This window comes from Rana temporaria, unplaced genomic scaffold (assembly GCF_905171775.1).
Source record: "Rana temporaria unplaced genomic scaffold, aRanTem1.1, whole genome shotgun sequence".
Classification (NCBI taxonomy): domain Eukaryota; kingdom Metazoa; phylum Chordata; class Amphibia; order Anura; family Ranidae; genus Rana; species Rana temporaria.
In genome coordinates this window covers 1-25319 of record NW_024404734.1, presented here as the reverse complement: position 1 = coordinate 25319, position 25319 = coordinate 1, and the positions used below count along the sequence as shown (strand labels likewise).

Here is a 25319-nt window from a genome sequence, read left to right as displayed (position 1 = left end):
TCTATAGGAGGAGAGCCTCCAAAGATGGACGGACCTCGATCTATAGGAGGAGAGCCTCCAAAGGATGGACCTAGGTCTATAGGAGGAGAGCCTCCAAAGATGGAGGGACCTAGATCTATAGGAGGAGAGCCTCCAAAGATGGACAGACCTCGATCTATAGGAGGAGAGCCTCCAAAGATGGACAGATCTATAGGAGGAGAGCCTCCAAAGATGGACGGACCTCGATCTATAGGAGGAGAGCCTCCAAAGGATGGACCTAGGTCTATAGGAGGAGAGCCTCCAAAGATGGACAGACCTTGATCTATAGGAGGAGAGCCTCCAAAGATGGACAGACCTAGATCTATAGGAGGAGAGCCTCCAAAGATGGACGGACCTCGATCTATAGGAAGAGAGCCTCCAAAGATGGACGGACCTAGATCTATAGGAGGAGAGCCTCCAAAGATGGACAGATCTATAGGAGGAGAGCCTCCAAAGATGGACGGACCTCGATCTATAGGAGGAGAGCCTCCAAAGATGGACGGACCTTGATCTATAGGAGGAGAGCCTCCAAAGATGGACGGACCTATAGGAGGAGAGCCTCCAAAGATGGACGGACCTCGATCTATAGGAGGAGAGCCTCCAAAGATGGACAGATCTATAGGAAGAGAGCCTCCAAAGAGGGACAGACCTAGATCTATAGGAGGAGAGCCTCCAAAGATGGACAGACCTAGATCTATAGGAGGAGAGCCTCCAAAGATGGACGGTCCTAGATCTATAGGAGGAGAGCCTCCCAAGATGGACGGACCAATAGGAGGAGAGCCTCCCAAGATGGACGGACCAATAGGAGGAGAGCCTCCAAAGATTTACGGACCTATAGGAGGAGAGCCTCCAAAGATGGACGGACCTATAGGAGGAGAGCCTCCAAAGATGGACGGACCTATAGGAGGAGAGCCTCCAAAGATGGACGGTCCTAGATCTATAGGAGGAGAGCCTCCAAAGATGGACAGACCTCGATCTATAGGAGCAGAGCCTCCAAAGATGGACGGACCTCGATCTATAGGAGCAGAGCCTCCAAAGATGGACAGACCTCGATCTATAGGAGGAGAGCCTCCAAAGGATGGACAGACCTCGATCTATAGGAAGAGAGCCTCCAAAGATGGATGGACCTAGATATATAGGAGGAGAGCCTCCAAAGATGGACAGACCTCGATCTATAGGAGGAGAGCCTCCAAAGATGGACGGTCCTAGATCTATAGGAGGAGAGCCTCCAAAGATGGACGGTCCTAGATCTATAGGAGGAGAGCCTCCAAAGATGGACAGACCTCGATCTATAGGAGGAGAGCCTCCAAAGATGGACAGACCCAGATCTATAGGAGGAGAGCCTCCAAAGATGGACAGACCTAGATCTATAGGAGGAGAGCCTCCAAAGATGGACGGACCTCGATCTATAGGAGGACAGCCTCCAAAGATGGACAGACCTCGATCTATAGGAAGAGAGCCTCCAAAGATGGACAGACCCAGATCTATAGGAGGAGAGCCTCCAAAGATGGACAGACCTAGATCTATAGGAGGAGAGCCTCCAAAGATGGACGGTCCTAGATCTATAGGAGGATAGCCTCCAAAGATGGACAGACCTCGATCTATAGGAGGAGAGCCTCCAAAGATGGACGGACCTCGATCTATAGGAGGACAGCCTCCAAAGATGGACAGACCTAGATCTATAGGAGGAGAACCTCCAAAGATGGACAGACCTATATCTATAGGAAGAGAGCCTCCAAAGATGGACAGACCTAGATCTATAGGAAGAGAGCCTCCAAAGATGGAGGGACCTAGATCTATAGGAAGAGAGCCTCCAAAGATGGAGGGACCTCGATCTATAGGAGGAGAGCCTCCAAAAGATGGACAGACCTAGATCTGTAGGAGGAGAGCCTCCAAAAGATGGACAGACCTAGATCTATAGGAGGAGAGCCTCCAAAGATGGACAGACCTAGATCTATAGGAGGAGAGCCTCCAAAGATGGAGGGACCTAGATCTATAGGAAGAGAGCCTCCAAAGATGGACAGACACAGATCTATAGGAGGAGAGCCTCCAAAGATGGATGGACCTATTGGAGGAGAGCCTCCAAAGATGGAGGGACCTAGATCTATAGGAAGAGAGCCTCCAAAGATGGAGGGACCTCGATCTATAGGAGAGCCTCCAAAGGAGGACGGACCTAGATCTATAGGACGAGAGCCTCCAAAGATGGAAAGACCTCAATCTATAGGAGGAGAGCCTCCAAAAACAGATGGACCTCGTTCCATAGGAGAACCCACAGGGACAGACAAACCTGATCCTATAGGAGGACCATCAGGTAAAAATGAACCTAGTGCTTTGCTAGAACCTCCAGGAACAGTTCTAGAGGAGGAAAATGGCTCTAGTTCTATGAGGACTCTCAGGAACAGATGGGACCAGTTCCACAGTATGGAGAACATCCAGTGACAGAATGACTTCTAGAAGGAACAGCTAGTCCTAGGGACAAGAACCTCCAGGGATAGATGGTGCCAGTTGAATAGGAAGAGAACTAGATGGACCTAGTCCTATAGGAGGAGAACCTTCAGGGTCAGATGGACCTAGTCCTATGGAGGGGGGAACCTTCAGGGACAGATGGACCTAGTCCTATGGAGGAGGAGAACCTTCAGGGACAGATGGACCTAGTCCTATGGAGGGGAGAACCTTCAGGGACAGATGGACCTAGTCCTATGGAGGAGGAGAACCTTCAGGGACAGATGGACCTAGTCCTATGAGGGAAGAACCTTCAGGGACAGACAGTCCTATGGAGAACCTATAGGGAGGGAACCTCAAGGGACAGACATACCTAGTCTTATGAGGGGAGAACCCTCAGGGACAAACGGACCCAATTCTATGGGAGGAGAACCTCCGGGGGGCAGATGGTGCCCAGGAGTCGCGAGATCGGCTTTCCCGCGGCACACACAACATGGAAATGCAATTATTTTAGTAAATACAAACATGATCAATACCTTTTCTCATCAGCAGTATATAGCCGTCTTGGGACTTTTAGCAGTGCCTGGTTAAAGCTTGTAGTTTTCATAAGCGATTCAGTTCGCATGCGCCGCGCTTTATAAGTTTTTCATTCATTCATTCATTCATACTGCACTGGCTGACCTATCAGGACGCAGGACCCCTGATCCTCTGTCTGGACAGTGCCGATTGCATGTGATCAGCACAGGGCCACTCTCCCAAGGAGACCCTTCAGGCACAGATGGACCTAGTCCTATGGGTGGAGACTCTCCAGGGGACACACGGGACCTCACCCCACCTCCGGGGGGGACACACAGGAGGGACCCCACCCCCTCCGGGGGGACACACAGGAGGGACCCCACCCCCTCCGGGGGGACACACAGGAGGGAGGGACCTCACCCCACCTCTGGGGGGACACACGGGAGGGAAGGAGGGACACCCCACCCCCTCCAGGGGACACACGGGCGGGAGGGACCCCACCTCCTCCGGGGGACACACGTGGGAGGGGACACGGGAGGGAGGGTCACACGGGCAGGAGGGAGGGACACCCCACCTCCTCCAGGGGACACACGGGCAGGAGGGACCAGCCCCCCTCCAGGGGACACACGGGGTGGGAGGGACCCCCCCTCCAGGGGGACACACGGGGGGGAGGGGAAACGGGAGGGAGGGACCCCCCACCTCCAGGGGACACACGGGCGGGAGGGATCAGACCCCCTCCGGGGGACACACGGGAGAGAGGGACCCCACCCCCTCCGGGGGACACGCGGGCGGGAGGGACCTCACCCCACCTCCGGGGGGACACATGGGCGGGAGGGACCCCCACTCCAAGGGAACACACGGGAGGGAGGGACCCCACCCCCTCCGGGGGACACACGGGCGGGAGGGACACCCCACCTCCTCCGGGGGACGAGCGGGAGGGAGGGACACCCCACCTCCGGGGTGTACACAGGAGGGAGGAAGGGACCCACCTCCTCCAGGGGACACACAGGTGGGAGGGGACACGGGCGGGAGGGACACCCCACCTCCTCCAGGGGACACACGGGCGGGAGGGACACCCCCTCCGGGGGACACACAGGTGGGAGGGACACCCCACCTCCTCCGGGGGACACATGTGGGAGGGGACACGGGCGAGAGGGACACACAGGTGGGAGGGACACCCCACCTCCTCCAGGGGACACACAGGCGGGAGGAAGGGACCCCACCTCCTCCAGGGGACACACGGGCGGGAGGGACCCCCCCCCCCAGGGGCCCCTCCATTGTAGAACCTCCAGAAGAGAAGCCGCACTGCTGTACACAAAGTAACTTTTATTTTTGGGATAGAAAGAGGTTTTTATTACAGGGAGGGAGAAAAGAAAAAAAATAAAATAAAGTTTATATCCACTATATACAGGAGAGGCGAGCGCAGCGCCGCTACTCCCCTCCCAATGTTCCATGGCCCCTCCCCCCATGAACAGTCCGCCCCCCGGGGTCAGGGCTCCTCCTTGGGCACCGTGCTTCCCCCGCTCCTCCCGTCTCGGCACTTCTGACAGTAATAGATGTCGGGGACGTTACTCTTCCGGATCTTCGCACAGGAAAGGTGAACCCAGGTACAGCAGATGTTACATTCGATCATCGGGCGCCCCGCAAACGGCTTCTCACAGTAACACGTCACCAGGTCCCAGGAGTCGTCACCTATTGGAGGAGGAGAGAGCACAGGGTTATCCTTCTATTCCCCCATACAGACAGGAAGTGCGGGGAAATCTCCCCAATGGGGACACAACAAGGATTATCCCTCCCCCCTCCCCCACACAGACAGGAAGTACAGGTCACCAGGTCCCAGGAGTCGTCACCTATTGGAGGAGGAGAGAGCACAGGGTTATCCTCCTATTCCCCGATACAGACAGGAAGTGCAGGGAAATCTCCCCAATGGGGACACAACAAGGATTATCCTCCCCCCCACACAGACAGGAAGTACGGGGAAATCTCTCCAATGGGGACACAAAGATCATCCCTCCCCCACAGACACAGGAAGTACGGAGAAATCTCTCCAATGGGGACACAACAAGGATTATCCCTCCCCCCACAGAGACAGGAAGTACGGGTCACCAGGTCCCAGGAGTCGTCACCTATTGGAGGAGAGAGCAGAGAGACCACAATGAGGAGGAGGAAACAATGAGGGTTATCCTCCTATTCCCCGATACAGACAGGAAGTGCGGGGAAATCTCTCCAATGGGGACACAAAGATCATCCCTCCCCCACAGACACAGGAAGTACGGAGAAATCTCTCCAATGGGGACACAACAAGGATTATCCCTCCCCCACAGAGACAGGAAGTACGGGTCACCAGGTCCCAGGAGTCGTCACCTATTGGAGGAGGAGAGAGCACAGGGTTATCCTTCTATTCCCCCATACAGACAGGAAGTGCGGGGAAATCTCCCCAATGGGGACACAACAAAGATTATCCCTCCCCTCCCCCACAGAGACAGGAAGTACAGGTCACCAGGTCCCAGGAGTCGTCACCTAGTGGAGCAGAGAGCAGAGAGACCACAATGAGGACAACAAGGATTATCCTTCTACTCCCCCATACAGACAGGAAGTACGGAGAAATCTCCCCAATGGGGACACAAGGATTATCCCTCCCCCACAGAGACAGGAAGTACGGAGAAATCTCTCCAATGGGGACACAAATATTATCCCCCCCCCTCCCCCACACAGACAGGAAGTACGGAGAAATCTCCCCAATGGGGACACAAATATTATCCCCCCCCTCCCCCACACAGACAGGAAGTACGGAGAAATCTCCCCAATGGGGACACAAAGATCATCCCTCCCCCACAGACACAGGAAGTACGGAGAAATCTCTCCAATGGGGACACAAGGATTATCCTCCCCCACACAGACAGGAAGTACAGGTCCCCAGGTCCCAGGAATCGTCACCTATTGGAGGAGAGACCACAGTGAGGAGGACATGAGACAACGAGGGTTATCCTACTACCTTCCCCTCCCCCACAGAGACAGAAAGTACAGAGAAATCTCCCCAATGGGGACACAAGGATTATCCTCCCCCACACAGACAGGAAGTACAGGTCCCAGGAATCGTCACCTATTGGAGGAGAGACCAAAGAGACCACAATGAGGAGGACATGACACAACAAGGGTTATCCTTCTACTCCCCCTCACAGACAGGAAGTACGGGGAAATCTCCCCAATGGGGACACAAGGATTATTTCCCCCCCCCACACAGACAGGAAGTACAGGGAAATTCCTCCAATGGGGACACAACCAGGGTTATCCTTTCCCTCCCCCACAGACAGGAAGTACAGAGAAATCTAATAAGGGGAAGGACACATATGGAGGGGAGATAAAGGGCTGCACACCCCGAAATGTAAAACAAAACTGGGAAGAATGGGGGAGGGGGGGGAATAAGCCTCGTGTCCTCATTGGGGAGATTTCCATGTACTTCCTGTGGGGGAGGGGGGGGGGACAAGTCTCGTTGTGTCCTCATTGGGGAGATTTCCCTATACTTCCTGTCTGTGTGAGGGAAGGGGGGGAGGACAAGTCACGTTGCGTCCCCCTTGGAGAGATTTCTCTGTACTTCCTGTGTGGGGGAGGGTGTAAAGGGATAAGCCTTGTGTCCTCATTGGGGAGATTTCTCTGTAGAAAGTGGGTCCCCCCCCCCCGGGGGGGCTTTCTATCAGTAATAGTTGTAGGAAAGATCAAATGTTAGAAGTAATAAATAATAAAAAATACAAAGTCACATTACAATAAAATGTGAATCCGGATATAAAAAGGTACAAGAGAGATAAACACGCCATTCCATTCCATAGAACTGTGGCATCCCGACGCGTTTCGACCTGTGCGTGGAGGAGATCATCTCAGACAAATGACGCTTTTAGAATCAGATGAGTGATCCGGAAGGTTCCATAGGGGTTCTGCCTCCCTGAAGGAAAGGGACTCGGCTCAGAGGAATTAACAATAGGCCCCCCCCCCCCCCGGAGGGATGGCACCGTGAGCATGCCGAGATAGCTCGCGCATTCGCACATTGCCGTCAGACGTCCAAAAGGTGATCATGGGACGCCACCGAGTGCCTCCCCCTCGGCAGATAATGTCCCCCCTGTACAATGACGAGGATATCGGGACGCTCTACAGGGGGGCGGGTGCATTACTGTGATATGGTCTAAGGGGTGGAGACCTAGATACAGAAGAGGCGGAGTTTCCCATTAAATGGGCAGAGCTAGTAAGTTGGCCGTGATTTTACGGATATACTTGCCTTTGTGGGGCGTGGTTAAACAAATGAGGGGGTCGGATTTGCAGGGTTGATGGGCCAAGTGATCAGCTCTGCCCATCAATAGAAAACTTCGCCTCTTCTTCTGTATCACTCCGCCCCTTCGATCTTCTTCTGTATCACTCCGCCCCTTCGATCATATCACATTAATGCACCCGCCCCCCCCCCTTGCAGAGCATCGGTAGCGCGTCACAAGATCCTCGTCATTGCGCCATTTATCTTCGGATATTTCCGTCGGCCCCGTTGTGGTTCGTACCGCGCAATTCTAATTTGGTGTAAATGTAACGATGGGAAAAATAGGATTTTTGTACTACCCGTAAAATCCATTTCTCTGAGTTCATGGACAGACACAGCAGCCTTTGACCTTAGGGTTATGTACCTTCCTTTCAGGAGAGTTTAGGTAGAAAAAAAAAGCACTTTAAGTGTTAACAACACTTCTCTCAGTGCAGCTCCTCCCAGGAGGCGTGGTTCCCCGGGTATAACCCTCACTCTGCCTCATGCAGCTCCAGTTCGTAACAAGCAGTACAAACAAAGGAGGGGTGGGTGCTGTGTCCGTCCATGAACTCAGAGAAATGGATTTTACGGTGAGTACAAAAATCCTATTTTCTCTTCCGTTCATGGACGGACACAGCAGCCTTTGACCTTAGGGACGTCCCCAAGCAGTGTCAAAATTCGAGGGGTGGGAAAAACAACACAGCAAACCAAACTTCACCCCAAACAAAACCGGAGTCACTCAACGGAGGAACTTCAACCTTAAACTGCCGCCTGTAACACCTTGCGGCCGAAGGAGGCATCCGAAGATGCACTCACATCCACCTTGTAAAACTTTGAGAAGTGTGGACTGACGACCAGGTCACTGCCTTACACACCTAAAACACAGAGGCTTGATGGCGGAAAGCCCAAGAGGCTCCGATCGCCCTGGTTGAATGCGCCGTAACCGGGAAGGGGGGGCGCCCGCCCCTTTAAGGCATAGGCCTGAAGCACAACCTGTCGGATCCACCTAGAAATGACGGCAGACGAGACCGCCAGACCCTTCTTAGGACCAGCCACCGACACGAACAGCGAGTCCGACTTCCGGAACGGAGCCGTAGCAGACAAGTACACACGAAGAGCCCGAACCACGTCCAAGGAATGTAAAGTGGTCTCCTTCGGCTGAGGACATAAGGATGGAAGAACAATGTCCTCATTAATGTGAAAAGCCGAAATGACCTTTGGAAGAAAAGAGGGCTGCAGTCGCAGCACCACCTCATCCTGATGGATAACTAAGTAGGGAGCCTTGCAGGACAAGGCCGCCAGTTCAGAAACCCGTCTCATCGATGTAATTGCCACCAGAAAAAACCACCTTCTGGGACAGAGTCCACAAAGGGAACTTCCGAACGTCCTCAAAAGGAGCATCTTGAAGCACCGAGAGGACCAAATCCAAGTCCCATGGGAGCAGTGGGGGGCGCACAGGAGGGGCCACATGGCGGACCCCCTGCACAAACGAGCGCACCAAGGAGTGCGACACCAAGGGTCACTGAAAGTAGACAGCTAGAGCCGAGATCTGACTCCTCACCGTACTCAAGGCGAGAGCCTGATCCACTCCACGCTGTAACAAAAAAAAAAAAAAGCACCACGTATGCACGGGGGTGCCACTTCATCTCCTCACACACAGATGTAGGCCTTCCACGTACGATGGGAAATCCTACGTGAAGTAGACTTTCGTGCCCGCAGCATGGTAGAGACCACCGAGCCTGACAGGCCCCGGTCCTACAACACCTGGCTCTCAACAGCCACGCCGCTAAAGCCAGTGGCTGTAAAACAGGGCGGAAGATCGGACCCTGCGACAGAAGATCTTCTCTCAGGGGTAGACGCCAAGGGACGTCTGACACCAGATGCACCAGGTCCGCGTACCAGGAGCGGTGCGGCCAGCCTGGAGCGAACAGGATTGTCGGAATCCCTACGGCTTCCACCCTACGGCGAGGAAGAAGCTTCAGAGGTGGGAAGGCGTAAATTAGACGATAGTGACCCCAGGGAGCCACCAACGCGTCCGCCCACGGGTCCTTCGACCTGGCCACGAACCGTGGCACCTTCCGATAGAGACGGGACGCTAGAAGGTCCACGTCTGGAATGCCCCATTTTTGGCACAGGCTGTGAAACCCCTCTGGGTGAAGTGACCAGTCTCTTTGGTCCAGCTTTTGGCGACTCAGGTAGTCGACCTACCAATTCTGAAACCCCTGGAATATACACGGCCGACAGAACCGGAACGGACCTTTCGGCCCACCGAAGGATGTGCGCGACCTCCGCCGCCGCAGCTGAACTCTGTGTGCCCCCCTGATGGTTGACGTACGCCACGGCCGTGGAATTGTCCGACTGGATCCTGACTGTCAGCCCTGCAGATCCAGGGACCACCTGGCAAGGCACAGCTTGATCGCTCGGAGCTCCAGTACATTGACCCCAACCGGAGAGGCTGGCATCCGTCGTGACCCCTGTCCAGCGGCACGGTAGAAATGACCTCCCGGTCCGAAGCACCGGAGATGTCAGCCACCACACCAGGGAAGACTTGACCAGATGGGTCAACTGAATCTGGGAATCCAGAGATGACGGGAGCTTGTACCAACGAGACAGCAGTCCCTCTGTAGCACCCGGGTGTGGAACCGCCTCGAAAGAGACCACCATCAGACCCAGAACCCTCATGCAGAATCGAAGAGACGACCACTTCTGGGCCGACAGTTGCTGCACAGCAGATCGCAGGGATTTCAGTTTCTCCGTCGGGAGGAAAACACACGCTTCCGCACAATCCAGGACTAGCCCCAGGTATTCCAGCCTCTGGGACGGAACACTGACTTCTGGACATTCAGAAGCCAGCCGAACTCTTGGAGAGTCTGACACGTGATAGACACGTCCTCCTCTAACCCTGAGCCTGAGGAATCCCTCAGGAGAAGGTCGTCCAGATATCCCACGATAGCGATCCCTCGCTGCCTTAGCAGGGCCAGTATCGGAGCGAGCACCTTGGTGAAAACCCGCGGTGCCAAGGCCAGGCCGAAAGGGAGGGCCACAAATTGAAAGTGATCCTCTCCGATCGCAAAGCGCAGAAACATCTGGTGCTTTGTGCAAATGGGAACAAGCAGGTACGCGTCCATGATATCCAAGGACGCCATAAAGTCCCCCTGATGGAGCGCCGCCACTACAGAGCGAATCGACTCCATCCTGAATTTTTGTACCTTGACAAAACCATTGAGGGCCAGGATTGGACGGACCCCTTCCTTCTTGGGGCCCACAAACAGATTGGAGTAAAACCCCTGAAAGCGTTCCTGTGAGGGAACCGGCACAATCACTTCCCTGACCAGAAGATCCTGGACAGCCCCAGACAGAGCCAGCCGGCGTTCGAGGAAGTTGGAGGTTGGAAGGAAAAAATCTGTTTCGCGGACAAGAGAGGAACTTTATCTTGTACCCCGAGGAAACTACGTCGCAAACCCACTGGTCGGAAAGAAGAGACCTCCATCGAGCCGTGAATTCGCGAAGTCGGCCCCCCACCCGAGACACGGGCGGGGGCAGACCTACATGCGGAAGCAGGTTTGTCCGCAGGCTTGCGGTACCATGCGCGCCTCTGCCCGGCAGCGGGGCCTCATCGCCTTGCAGATTTTTACACGCTGTGCTGGGCGCACGAAAAAAACGCTTGGGGGCAGTAAAGGAGGGCCCTTGCTTACGGCGAGGCTCCTTGCCCTTCTCAGACTGTGGAAGCAGCGTGCTCTTACCACCCGTGGCATCCTTAATGATGTCATCCAGGGACGCCCCAAAAAGCCGCTCACCCTTAAAGGGTAAACCCACCAAGGCCTTCTTGGAGGACTGGTCCGCAGACCAGCATTTCAGCCACACAAGGCGGCATAGTACCACCGCATAGGCAGAGGCCCTGGAAAGCAAGGGGAGCGTATCCAGGACCGACTCACAGACGAACATCAGACCCTGAACCAACCGATCAGCCAGGTCCTTACAGGTCTCGGAAGCATCCTGTTCCTCCAGCTCCTGCAGCAGAAGCTTCGCCCTTTCAGTCAGAGTGTGACACCAGAGTCCCGGCTAAAAACCGGCCTCACCGCCAAACCCACTACAGTGAAAAAGGGAGCGGGCCACAGCCTCCACTCTCCTATTAGCAGGGACCTCAAAAGGCAGGAGCCCCTTCCACGTAACGTGATGGCTTTGCTCAGTCTGGACACGGGAGGTCCACAGAAGGAGGAGAGACCCCTCTTTCACAAAGTCCTCCTCAAAGCAAAAACTTTCTGCGGCGCTCCCATTCCTTGTACAATAAATTGTCCAAATAAGGAACACATTTGTAACGCGCGGCGGTTTGCGGAACCCAAAAGGGACCGGCACATCTGGTGCCTCCGCCAAAACCTCATGTCTTTGAGTTTCACGCACCACAGAAATAAGAGCGCCAACAAATCCCTTGTCAGTAGTTGACCCTGAACAGAGTCGTCCTCGCTGTCCGCGTGGGTCAAGCCCGCATCTTCCGCCACCACAGAACCAGAGGCAGGGGCAATACCCGGGCATGGTTCTGTGTCAGAGGCATCCCCAGAAGCAAGCTCAGGGAGGGGGCGCTTTTTTACCCCCCATCCGGGCACCAGTTGCTTCTACCCTGGTGAGAAATAACCTCCAGGGCAGCAGACATTGCCTCAACAGATGTGGCAGGGGGAGGGGCATCAAGGGTTAACTCAGGCATGTGTGTGGAAGTAGTACCTGGCTCAGGTTACATAGTGCCCCACCACTGTGTCACCCCACCACAAAGCAGAAACCACCCATGGTCACACAGAGTAAGGGGGCCCCCAGGGAACTCACCACCCCGCCCGGTGCAGCGCGAGCCGAGGAGGAGTCTGAAGCGTGCTGAGAAGCCGGCCGCGCTGCTGTCTGTCCCCTCAGAGAGATTCACGGTCTTTCTGAGCGCTAAAACGGCCACACGAGGCCAAACTAAAACCAAGATGGCCGCCGTATAGGAAAAAAAACACCATAGGACCACAGGAAAATGGCCGCCGAGCCATAGAAAGCGCGACTACAGATAAATGGCGGCCGTTGCGCATTTAAAAAGACAGTGACACAGCATAGCACACACACATAGGCCGAGGTGTAATAAAGAGACCCCTGAAAGCCCCTCCTCACAGGGAGAGGAAAGCAGGGCGGACCCTCAGTCGACCTCCCAGGGGAAAACACCAGCCAGACCACTTACCTGAGTAAGGGGCCACTACTTACCCGTCCTGCGACTACCTGGCTGGAGGTATCCCAGACAGAACCAACGTCCGTAAACGGCATGGCTGTCGGCCAGACACACTGTGACAAAGCCATAGAGACCGGTCATATGTGTGCCCTAGAACCGAAGTTCCCCGGCCGCCCCTGGAGCAATGGGGCCTGTCGTGGACGTCCCAAAGCTGAGCTGAGGGCCGGCACACGCTCGAAGGCCGAACCTGGGGGGACTACAAGGGTCGAGGACCCAGCCTGTCACCCAGTCGGCTGGGTCTTGACAGGATTCAAAATGCAGGAACAAAATAAAAATAAAAAAATTCAGAGTACAGGACTCCAGAAGTGCCTGACCTCTCCTGTCATTAGGCAGAAAAAGACTGAGGCTCCTAGAGCAGGGTGTGGGTTATACCCGGGGAGGCCACGCCCCCTGGGAGGAGCTGCACTGAGGAATGCGTTGTTAACACTTAAAGTTCTTTTTTTCTGCCTAAACTCTCCTAAAGGGAAGCGGATATAACCCTAATGTCAATTGCTGCTGTGTCCGTCCATGAACAGAAGAGAAATTAGATTTCTTGTGCAGCTCTTTAGAGCAGAAATATCCCCCTGAGGAAGACCACACGTGACGGGTCGAAACGCGTCAGGGTGCCCCACAGTTACACATGATGTCATGGAATGCTGGGTATACCCGTGTTGTACCTTTATAGCCGGAACCACATTTTATTGTGACTTTGTATTTTTAATTAAAATAATTATTTCTACTATTACTGCTAGAAACTCCCCCCCCCCCCTTTGTCCCTCCCCCCCTCCCCCACACAGACAGGAAGTACATAGAAATTCCTCCAATGGGAGGAAGGTGAGAACGTTTCTTCCTCTCCCATTTCCTGTACGGGTGTCACAGAGTCATTCAATATACAATGCATGGGGGGGAGGGGCGGCACTCTCTTCAACATCCCTGATACAAAAGAAATGGGCAGGCTGATGGGAGGAGTTATGCAAATATCATATTGGTCAGACACACCCCACCAGGTCTCCAGGGCAGTCATGTTACTTCCTGGGGGGGGGCGGGGCCACCAATCCCTCCTATCAGCATTGAAGGTTTCTCCTCTGATCACTTCCTGAGCTCTGCCATTGTTCTCCAGCCCAGGACTACAGAACCCCTCCCTCCTAAGTCATGGAGGAGAGGGGGGGGGAGGAGCTCTGTAGTCCTGTCCCAGGGCGACAACACTGCTCCTCACTGACTTGATTGGAGCTCTGGTTAGGTGGGGGGAGGGGCAAGGGTCTGATCGTTGCCCGATTGCAAGGCTCACGCCATCCAATGAGGAGGCTGGGGGCGGAGACGTGACAGCTCACGCCCTCCAATGAGGAGGCTGGGGGTGGAGACATGACAGCTCACGCCAACCAATGAGGAGGCTGGGGGCGGAGACGTGACACAGCTCACGCCCGCCAATGAGGAGGCTGGGGGCGGAGACGTGACACAGCTCACGCCCGCCAATGAGGAGGCTGGGGGTGGAGACATGACACAGCTCACGTCATCCAATGAGGAGGCTGGGGGCGGAGACATGACACAGCTCACGTTATCCAATGAGGAGGCTGGGGGCAAAGACGTGACAGCTCACGCCATCCAATGAGGCTGGGGGCGGAGACATGACACAGCTCACGCCCGCCAATGAGGCGGCTGGGGGCGGAGACGTGACACAGCTCACGCCCGCCAATGAGGCGGCTGGGGGCGGAGACGTGACACAGCTCACGCCCGCCAATGAGGCGGCTGGGGGCGGAGACGTGACACAGCTCACGCCCGCCAATGAGGCGGCTGGGGGCGGAGACGTGACACAGCTCACGCCCGCCAATGAGGAGGCTGGGGGTGGAGACATGACACAGCTCACGTAATCCAATGAGGAGGCTGGGGGCGGAGACGTGACACAGCTCACGCCCGCCAATGAGGAGGCTGGGGGCGGAGACGTGACACAGCTCACGCCCGCCAATGAGGAGGCTGGGGGCGGAGACATGACAGCTCACGCCATCCAATGAGGCTGGGGGCGGAGACATGACACAGCTCACGTTATCCAATGAGGAGGCTGGGGGCAAAGACGTGACAGCTCACATCATCCAATGAGGAGGCTGGGGGCGGAGACATGACACAGCTCACGCCCGCCAATGAGGAGGATGGGGGCGGAGACGTGACACAGCTCACGCCATCCAATTAAGGAGGCTGGGGGCGGAGACGTGACACAGCTCACGCCCGCCAATGAGGAGGCTGGGGGCGGAGACGTGACACAGCTCACGCCCGCCAATGAGGCGGCTGGGGGCGGAGACGTGACACAGCTCACGCCCGCCAATGAGGCGGCTGGGGGCGGAGACGTGACACAGCTCACGCCCGCCAATGAGGCGGCTGGGGGCGGAGACGTGACACAGCTCACGCCCGCCAATGAGGAGGCTGGGGGCGGAGACGTGACACAGCTCACACCATCCAATTAAGGAGGCTGGGGGTGGAGACATGACAGCTCACGCCATCCAATGAGGAGGCTGGGGGCGGAGACGTGACACAGCTCACGCCCGCCAATGAGGAGGCTGGGGGCAGAGACGTGACAGCTCACGCCATCCAATGAGGAGGCTGGGGGCGGAGACGTGACACAGCTCACGCCATCCAATGAGGAGGCTGGGGGTGGAGACATGACACAGCTCACACCATCCAATGAGGAGGCTGGGGGCGGAGACGTGACACAGCTCACACCATCCAATGAGGAGGCTGGGGGCGGAGACATGATACAGCTCACGCCCTCCAATGAGGAGGGTGGGGGGCGGAGACGTGACAGCTCACGCCATCCAATGAGAAGGCTGGGGGCGGAGACGTGACACAGGAAGCTGCATGTAATGACAGGATTGGCTGTACAGTCCCCGGTAATACAATACGGAGGCGGGATTCTCAGGGGTCCCACCCCCGGACTACAGACACACACCATCTCTCCAACCCAGCTCCGCCCACAAATCACAGGAGGCGGGAACAGGCTGGGCCAGAGTCCACCTTCATGGTGAGGTACAGAAATGTTGCTCCACCCAAAAAGGGGGGGTGGGAACTCTCATAGGAGGAGGAGCCAGCAGGGTAAAAAAACACTCCCCAAACCATAACCCAATCACCGTGAAGTCACAGGGTGAGGGCGGAGCCTACAATGACTTCAGCAGCAGGGAGGAGCTAGGCTTTTATTTACATAATGACACTCCGCCCTTACCTGACTCCACCATGATGTCTTCGTCCATCACCTGCGTATCGGCGTCACTGGAGCTGCCCCCGCCGTCCCGGCTGCTTTCTGCGCTGGTTGGAGGTTGCGGTGCGGAGGGAGGAGCCAATGGTCTCCGCCCCCTGTCCTCGTCATCAGTGTCCGTGTCACTCATTTTCATAGTGGCTCCGCCTCTGTGTCTCTGCCGCCTCTTCCTGCGGCTGCTCCGCCTTATACGGGAATGCTCCGCCCCCTTCCTCTTCACGCTGCTTCCTCCCGGTTGGCCCTTGGCCTTCATGACGAAAGTCTGGATAGTGCTGAGGTCAGAGGTGGCCGGGGCGGAGGATCCTCGGGGCGGGTCCGGGGAGTCCCAGCTGTCGCTCTCCTCTGTCCGATGAGGGGATGTGCCTGGAGGGGTCCATGATGGTTCCTAGGAGGGGGGGGCGGAGACATGTTTATAGATGACCGCCATTGGTCCAAGAATCCAACCACACCTTCCCAGAGCCTCAAACTCCCCCCCCCCCCCCCAGAGAATGGAATTCCCCCCCCCCCAAGAGAATGGACCCTCCAGAGATCCCTTAACCCCCCCCCACCGAGAGAATGGACCCTCCAGAGAGCCTCAACTCCTCCCACCGAGAGAATGGACCCTCCAGAGATCCTCAACTCCTCCCACCTAGAGAATGGACCCTCCAGAGATCCTCAACTCCTCCCACCTAGAGAATGGACCCTCCAGAGATCCTCAACTCCTCCCACCGAGAGAATGGACCCTCCAGAGAGCCTCAACTCCTCCCACCGAGAGAATGGACCCTCCAGAGAGCCTCAACTCCTCCCACCGAGAGAATGGACCCTCAACTCCTCCCACCGAGAGAATGGACCCTCAACTCCTCCCACCGAGAGAATGGACCCTCAACTCTTCCCACCGAGAGAATGGACCCTCAACTCTTCCCACCGAGAGAATGGACCCTCAACTCCTCCCACCTAGAGAATGGACCCTCTATGGACCCTCAACTCCTCCCACCTAGAGAATGGACCCTCCAGAGAGCCTCAACTCCTCCCACCGAGAGAATGGACCCTCAACTCCTCCCACCGAGAGAATGGACCCTCAACTCCTCCCACCGAGAGAATGGACCCTCAACTCCTCCCACCGAGAGAATGGACCCTCAACTCCTCCCACCGAGAGAATGGACCCTCAACTCCTCCCACCGAGAGAATGGACCCTCAACTCCTCCCACCGAGAGAATGGACCCTCCAGAGAGCCTCAACTCCTCCCACCAAGAGAATGGACCCTCAACTCCTCCCACCGAGAGAATGGACCCTCAACTCCTCCCACCGAGAGAATGGACCCTCAACTCCTCCCACCAAGAGAATGGACCCTCAACTCCTCCCACCAAGAGAATGGACCCTCAACTCCTCCCACCAAGAGAATGGACCCTCAACTCCTCCCACCAAGAGAATGGACCCTCAACTCCTCCCACCAAGAGAATGGACCCTCAACTCCTCCCACCGAGAGAATGGACCCTCAACTCCTCCCACCAAGAGAATGGACCCTCAACTCCTCCCACCAAGAGAATGGACCCTCAACTCCTCCCACCAAGAGAATGGACCCTCAACTCCTCCCACCAAGAGAATGGACCCTCCAGAGATCCTCAACTCCTCCCACCGAGAGAATAGACCCTCAACTCCTCCCACCGAGAGAATGGACCCTCCAGAGATCCTCAACTCCTCCCACCGAGAGAATAGACCCTCAACTCCTCCCACCTAGAGAATGGACCCTCCAGAGATCCTCAACTCCTCCCACCGAGAGAATGGACCCTCAACTCCTCCCACCGAGAGAATGGACCCTCAACTCCTCCCACCGAGAGAATGGACCCTCAACTCCTCCCACCGAGAGAATGGACCCTCAACTCCTCCCACCGAGAGAATGGACCCTCCAGAGAGCCTCAACTCCTCCCACCAAGAGAATGGACCCTCAACTCCTCCCACCGAGAGAATGGACCCTCAACTCCTCCCACCGAGAGAATGGACCCTCAACTCCTCCCACCGAGAGAATGGACCCTCCAGAGATCCTCAACTCCTCCCACCGAGAGAATAGACCCTCAACTCCTCCCACCTAGAGAATAGACCCTCAACTCCTCCCACCTAGAGAATAGACCCTCAACTCCTCCCACCGAGAGAATGGACCCTCCAGAGATCCTCAACTCCTCCCACTTAGAGAATCGACCCTCAACTCCTCCCACTTAGAGAATCGACCCTCAACTCCTCCCACTTAGAGAATCGACCCTCAACTCCTCAAACCGAGAGAATGGACCCTCAACTCCTCAAACCGAGAGAATGGACCCTCAACTCCTCCCACCGAGAGAATGGACCCCCCAGAGATCAACTCCTCCCACCGAGAGAATGGGCCCTCCAGATATCCTCAACCCCCTCCCCCAAAACAATGGACCCTCCAGATATCCTCAACCCCCTCCCCCCACCGAGAGAATATACCCGCCAGAGATCCTCAACTCCTCCCACCGAGAGAATAGACCCTAAACTCCTCCCACCGAGAGAATGGACCCTCCAGAGAGCCTCAACTCCTCCCACCGAGAGAATATACCCTCCAGAGATCCTCAACTCCTCCCACCGAGAGAATAGACCCTCAACTCCTCCCACCGAGAGAATGGACCCTCCAGAGATCCTCAACTCCTCCCACCGAGAGAATATACCCTCCAGAGATCCTCAACTCCTCCCACCGAGAGAATAGACCCTCAACTCCTCCCACCGAGAGAATAGACCCTAAACTCCTCCCACCGAGAGAATGGACCCTCCAGAGAGCCTCAACTCCTCCCACCGAGAGAATATACCCTCCAGAGATCCTCAACTCCTCCCACCGAGAGAATAGATCCTCCAGAGATCCTCAACTCCTCCCACCGAGAGAATATACCCTCCAGAGATCCTCAACTCCTCCCACCGAGAGAATAGACCCTCAACTCCTCCCACCGAGAGAATGGACCCTCCAGAGATCCTCAACTCCTCCCACCGAGAGAATATACCCTCCAGAGATCCTCAACTCCTCCCACCTAGAGAATAGACCCTCAACTCCTCCCACCGAGAGAATAGACCTTCCAGAGAGCCTCAACTCCTCCCACCGAGAAAATGGACCCTCAACTCCTCCCACCGAGAGAATGGACCCTCCAGAGAGCCTCAACCCCCTCCCCCAAAACAATGGACCCTCCAGATATCCTCAACCCCCTCCCCCCACCGAGAGAATGGACCCTCCAGAGATCCTCAACTCCTCCCACCTAGAGAATGGACCCTCCAGAGAGCCTCAACTCCTCCCACCGAGAGAATATACCCTCCAGAGATCCTCAACTCCTCCCACCGAGAGAATAGACCCTCAACTCCTCCCACCGAGAGAATGGACCCTCCAGAGATCCTCAACTCCTCCCACCGAGAGAATAGACCCTCAACTCCTCCCACCGAGAGAATATACCCTCCAGAGATCCTCAACTCCTCCCACCGAGAGAATAGACCCTCAACTCCTCCCACCGAGAGAATAGACCCTCAACTCCTCCCACCGAGAGAATGGACCCTCCAGAGATCCTCAACTCCTCCCACCGAGAGAATAGACCCTCAACTCCTCCCACCGAGAGAATGGACCCTCCAGAGATCCTCAACTCCTCCCACCGAGAAAATGGACCCTCCAGGGATCCTCAACTCCTCCCACCGAGAGAATGGACCCTCAACTCCTCCCACCGAGGGAATGGACCCTCAACTCCTCCCACCAAAAGAATGGACCCTCCAGAGATCCTCAACTCCTCCCACCGAGAGAATGGACCCTCCAGAGATCCTCAACTCCTCCCACCGAGAGAATAGACCCTCAACTCCTCCCACCGAGAGAATATACCCTCCAGAGATCCTCAACTCCTCCCACCGAGAGAACAGACCCTCAACTCCTCCCACCGAGAGAATAGACCCTCAACTCCTCCCACCGAGAGAATGGACCCTCCAGAGAGCCTCAACTCCTCCCACCGAGAGAATATACCCTCCAGAGATCCTCAACTCCTCCCACCGAGAGAATAGACCCTCAACTCCTCCCACCGAGAGAATAGACCTTCCAGAGAGCCTCAATTCCTCCCACCGAGAGAATGGACCCTCCAGAGAGCCTCAACTCCTCCCACCTAGAGAATGGACCCTCAACTCCTCCCACCTAGAGAATGGACCCTCCAGAGAGCCTCAACTCCTCCCACCGAGAGAATGGACCCTCCAGAGTTACTCAACTCCTCCCACTTAGAGAATCGACCCTCAACTCCTCCCACCGAGAGAATCGACCCTCCAGAGTTACTCAACTCCTCCCACCTAGAGAATGGACCCTCAACTCCTCCCACCGAGAGAATGGACCCTCCAGAGAGCCTCAACTCCTCCCACCAAGAGAATGGGCCCTCCAGAGATCCTCAACTCCTCCCACCTAGAGAATCGACCCTCAACTCCTCCCACCGAGAGAATGGACCCTCCAGAGTTACTCAACTCCTCCCACCTAGAGAATGGACCCTCAACTCCTCCCACCGAGAGAATGGACCCTCCAGAGTTCCTCAACTCCTCCCACCGAGAAAATGGACCCTCCAGGGATCCTCAACTCCTCCCACCGAGAGAATGGACCATCCAGAGAGCCTCAACTCCTCCCACCGAGAGAATGGACCCCCAACTCCTCCCACCGAGAGAATGGACCTGCCAGAGATCCTCAACTCCTCCCACCGAGAGAATGGACCCTCCAGAGATCCTCAACTCCTCCCACCTAGAGAATGGACCCTCAACTCCTCCCACCGAGAGAATGGACCCTCCAGAGAGCCTCAACCCCCCCCCCCCCCCAAGAGAATGGACCCTCCAGATATCCTCAACCCCCTCCTCCCACCTAGAGAATGGATCCTCAACTCCTCCCACCTAGAGACTGGACCCTCCAGAGATCCTCAACTCCTCCCACCGAGAGAATGGACCCTCCAGAGATCCTCAACTCCTCCCACCGAGAGAATGGACCCTCAACTCCTCCCACCGAGAGAATGGACCCTCCAGAGATCCTCAACTCCTCCCACCGAGAGAATGGACCCTCAACTCCTCCCACCGAGAGAATGGACCCTCCAGAGATCCTCAACTCCTCCCACCGAGAGAATGGACCGTCAACTCCTCCCACCGAGAGAATGGACCCTCCAGAGATCCTCAACTCCTCCCACTGAGAGAATGGACCCTCCGGAGAGCCTCAACTCCTCCCACCGAGAGATTGGACCCTCCAGAGAGCCTCAACTCCTCCCACCGAGAGATTGGACCCTCCAGAGAGCCTCAACTCCTCCCACCAAGAGAATGGACCCTCAACTCCTCCCACCGAGAGAATGGACCCTCCGGAGAGCCTCAACTCCTCCCACCTAGAGAATGGACCCTCAACTCCTCCCACCTAGAGAATGGACCCTCCGGAGACCCTTAACTCCTCCCACCGAGAGAATGGACCCTCAACTCCTCCCACCGAGAGAATGGACCCTCAACTCCTCCCACCGAGAGAATGGACCCTCAACTCCACCCACCGAGAGAATGGACCCTCAACTCCACCCACCGAGAGAATGGACCCTCAACTCCTCCCACCGAGAGAATGGACCCTCAACTCCTCCCACCGAGAGAATGGACCCTCAACTCCTCCCACCGAGAGAATGGACCCTCAACTCCTCCCACCGAGAGAATGGACCCTCAACTCCTCCCACCGAGAGAATGGACCCTCCAGAGATCAACTCCTCCCACCGAGAGAATGGACCCTCAACTCCTCCCACCGAGAGAATGGACCATCCAGAGATCAACTCCTCCCACCGAGAGAATGGACCCTCAACTCCTCCCACCGAGGGAATGGACCCTCAACTCCTCCCACCAAAAGAATGGACCCTCCAGAGATCCTCAACTCCTCCCACCGAGAGAATGGAGCCTCCAGAGAGCCTCAACTCCTCCCACCGAGAGAATGGACCCTCCAGAGATCCTCAACTCCTCCCACCGAGAGAATGGACCCTCAACTCCTCCCACCGAGAGAATGGACCCTCCAGAGATCCTCAACTCCTCCCACCGAGAGAATGGACCCCCAACGCCTCCCACCGAGAGAATGGACCCTCCAGAGATCCTCAACTCCTCCCACCGAGAGAATGGACCCTCAACTCCTCCCACCGAGAGAATGGACCCTCAACTCCACCCACCGAGAGAATGGACCCTCAACTCCTCCCACCGAGAGAATGGACCCTCCAGAGATCCTCAACTCCTCCCACTGAGAGAATGGACCCTCAACTCCTCCCACCGAGAGAATGGACCCTCAACTCCTCCCACTGAGAGAATGGACCCTCCGGAGAGCCTCAACTCCTCCCACCGAGAGATTGGACCCTCCAGAGAGCCTCAACTCCTCCCACCGAGAGATTGGACCCTCCAGAGAGCCTCAACTCCTCCCACCAAGAGAATGGACCCTCAACTCCTCCCACCGAGAGAATGGACCCTCCGGTGAGCCTCAACTCCTCCCACCGAGAGAATGGACCCTCAACTCCTCCCACCTAGAGAATGGACCCTCCGGAGACCCTCAACTCCTCCCACCGAGAGAATGGACCCTCAACTCCTCCCACCGAGAGAATGGACCCTCAACTCCTCCCACCGAGAGAATGGACCCTCAACTCCTCCCACCGAGAGAATGGACCCTCAACTCCTCCCACCGAGAGAATGGACCCTCCAGAGATCCTCAACTCCTCCCACTGAGAGAATGGACCCTCAACTCCTCCCACCGAGAGAATGGACCCTCAACTCCTCCCACTGAGAGAATGGACCCTCCGGAGAGCCTCAACTCCTCCCACCGAGAGATTGGACCCTCCAGAGAGCCTCAACTCCTCCCACCGAGAGATTGGACCCTCCAGAGAGCCTCAACTCCTCCCACCAAGAGAATGGACCCTCAACTCCTCCCACCGAGAGAATGGACCCTCCGGTGAGCCTCAACTCCTCCCACCTAGAGAATGGACCCTCCGGAGACCCTCAACTCCTCCCACCGAGAGAATGGACCCTCAACTCCTCCCACCGAGAGAATGGACCCTCAACTCCTCCCACCGAGAGAATGGACCCTCAACTCCTCCCACCGAGAGAATGGACCCTCAACTCCTCCCACCGAGAGAATGGACCCTCAACTCCTCCCACCGAGAGAATGGACCCTCAACTCCTCCCACCGAGAGAATGGACCCTCAACTCCTCCCACCGAGAGAATGGACCCTCCAGAGATCAACTCCTCCCACCGAGAGAATGGACCCTCAACTCCTCCCACCGAGAGAATGGACCCTCCAGAGATCAACTCCTCCCACCGAGAGAATGGACCCTCAACTCCTCCCACCGAGAGAATGGACCCTCAACTCCTCCCACCAAAAGAATGGACCCTCCAGAGATCCTCAACTCCTCCCACCGAGAGAATGGACCCTCCAGAGAGCCTCAACTCCTCCCACCGAGAGAATGGACCCTCCAGAGAGCCTCAACTCCTCCCACCGAGAGAATGGACCCTCAACTCCTCCCACCTAGAGAATGGACCCTCTAGAGATCCTCAACTCCTCCCACCTAGAGAATGGACCCTCAACTCCTCCCACCTAGAGAATGGACCCTCCAGAGAGCCTCAACCCCCTCCTCCCACCGAGAGAATGGACCCTCAACTCCTCCCACCGAGAGAATGGACCCTCAACTCCTCCCACCGAGAGAATGGACCCTCAACTCCTCCCACCGAGAGAATGGACCCTCAACTCCTCCCACCGAGAGAATGGACCCTCAACTCCTCCCACCGAGAGAATGGACCCTCAACTCCTCCCACCGAGAGAATGGACCCTCAACTCCTCCCACCGAGAGAATGGACCCTCCAGAGATCAACTCCTCCCACCGAGAGAATGGACCCTCAACTCCTCCCACCGAGAGAATGGACCCTCCAGAGATCCTCAACTCCTCCCACCGAGAGAATGGACCCTCAACTCCTCCCACCAAAAGAATGGACCCTCCAGAGATCCTCAACTCCTCCCACCGAGAGAATGGACCCTCCAGAGAGCCTCAACTCCTCCCACTGAGAGAATGGACCCTCCAGAGAGCCTCAACTCCTCCCACCGAGAGAATGGACCCTCAACTCCTCCCACCGAGAGAATGGACCCTCAACTCCTCCCACCGAGAGAATGGACCCTCAACTCCTCCCACCGAGAGAATGGACCCTCAACTCCTCCCACCGAGAGAATGGACCCTCAACTCCTCCCACCGAGAGAATGGACCCTCAACTCCTCCCACCGAGAGAATGGACCCTCAACTCTTCCCACCGAGAGAATGGACCCTCAACTCCTCCCACCTAGAGAATGGACCCTCTAGAGATCCTCAACTCCTCCCACCTAGAGAATGGACCCTCAACTCCTCCCACCTAGAGAATGGACCCTCCAGAGAGCCTCAACTCCTCCCACCGAGAGAATGGACCCTCAACTCCTCCCACCGAGAGAATGGACCCTCAACTCCTCCCACCGAGAGAATGGACCCTCAACTCCTCCCACCGAGAGAATGGACCCTCAACTCCTCCCACCGAGAGAATGGACCCTCAACTCCTCCCACCGAGAGAATGGACCCTCAACTCCTCCCACCGAGAGAATGGACCCTCAACTCCTCCCACCGAGAGAATGGACCCTCAACTCCTCCCACCGAGAGAATGGACCCTCAACTCCTCCCACCGAGAGAATGGACCCTCCAGAGAGCCTCAACTCCTCCCACCAAGAGAATGGACCCTCAACTCCTCCCACCGAGAGAATGGACCCTCAACTCCTCCCACCGAGAGAATGGACCCTCAACTCCTCCCACCAAGAGAATGGACCCTCAACTCCTCCCACCAAGAGAATGGACCCTCAACTCCTCCCACCAAGAGAATGGACCCTCAACTCCTCCCACCAAGAGAATGGACCCTCAACTCCTCCCACCAAGAGAATGGACCCTCAACTCCTCCCACCGAGAGAATGGACCCTCAACTCCTCCCACCAAGAGAATGGACCCTCAACTCCTCCCACCAAGAGAATGGACCCTCAACTCCTCCCACCAAGAGAATGGACCCTCAACTCCTCCCACCAAGAGAATGGACCCTCAACTCCTCCCACCAAGAGAATGGACCCTCAACTCCTCCCACCAAGAGAATGGACCCTCAACTCCTCCCACCAAGAGAATGGACCCTCAACTCCTCCCACCAAGAGAATGGACCCTCAACTCCTCCCACCAAGAGAATGGACCCTCAACTCCTCCCACCAAGAGAATGGACCCTCAACTCCTCCCACCAAGAGAATGGACCCTCAACTCCTCCCACCAAGAGAATGGACCCTCAACTCCTCCCACCAAGAGAATGGACCCTCAACTCCTCCCACCAAGAGAATGGACCCTCCAGAGATCCTCAACTCCTCCCACCGAGAGAATAGACCCTCAACTCCTCCCACCGAGAGAATGGACCCTCCAGAGATCCTCAACTCCTCCCACCGAGAGAATAGACCCTCAACTCCTCCCACCTAGAGAATAGACCCTCAACTCCTCCCACCTAGAGAATAGACCCTCAACTCCTCCCACCTAGAGAATGGACCCTCCAGAGATCCTCAACTCCTCCCACCGAGAGA

The 25319-nt window shown here is 56.3% G+C and overlaps 1 protein-coding gene across 1 annotated transcript; it reads right to left on the bottom strand.

The window, feature by feature from the left end:
- Positions 1-4282: 4282 nt before the first annotated feature.
- On the bottom strand, positions 4283-16111 carry PHF23 (PHD finger protein 23; the record flags this gene model as incomplete). The annotated part of the gene is given in 2 exon segments (XM_040334935.1): positions 4283-4668; positions 15694-16111. Coding segments are annotated over 2 exon segments (621 nt in total), but the record flags the coding sequence as incomplete, so codon positions are not given.
- Between the last annotated feature and the right edge of the window lie 9208 nt (positions 16112-25319).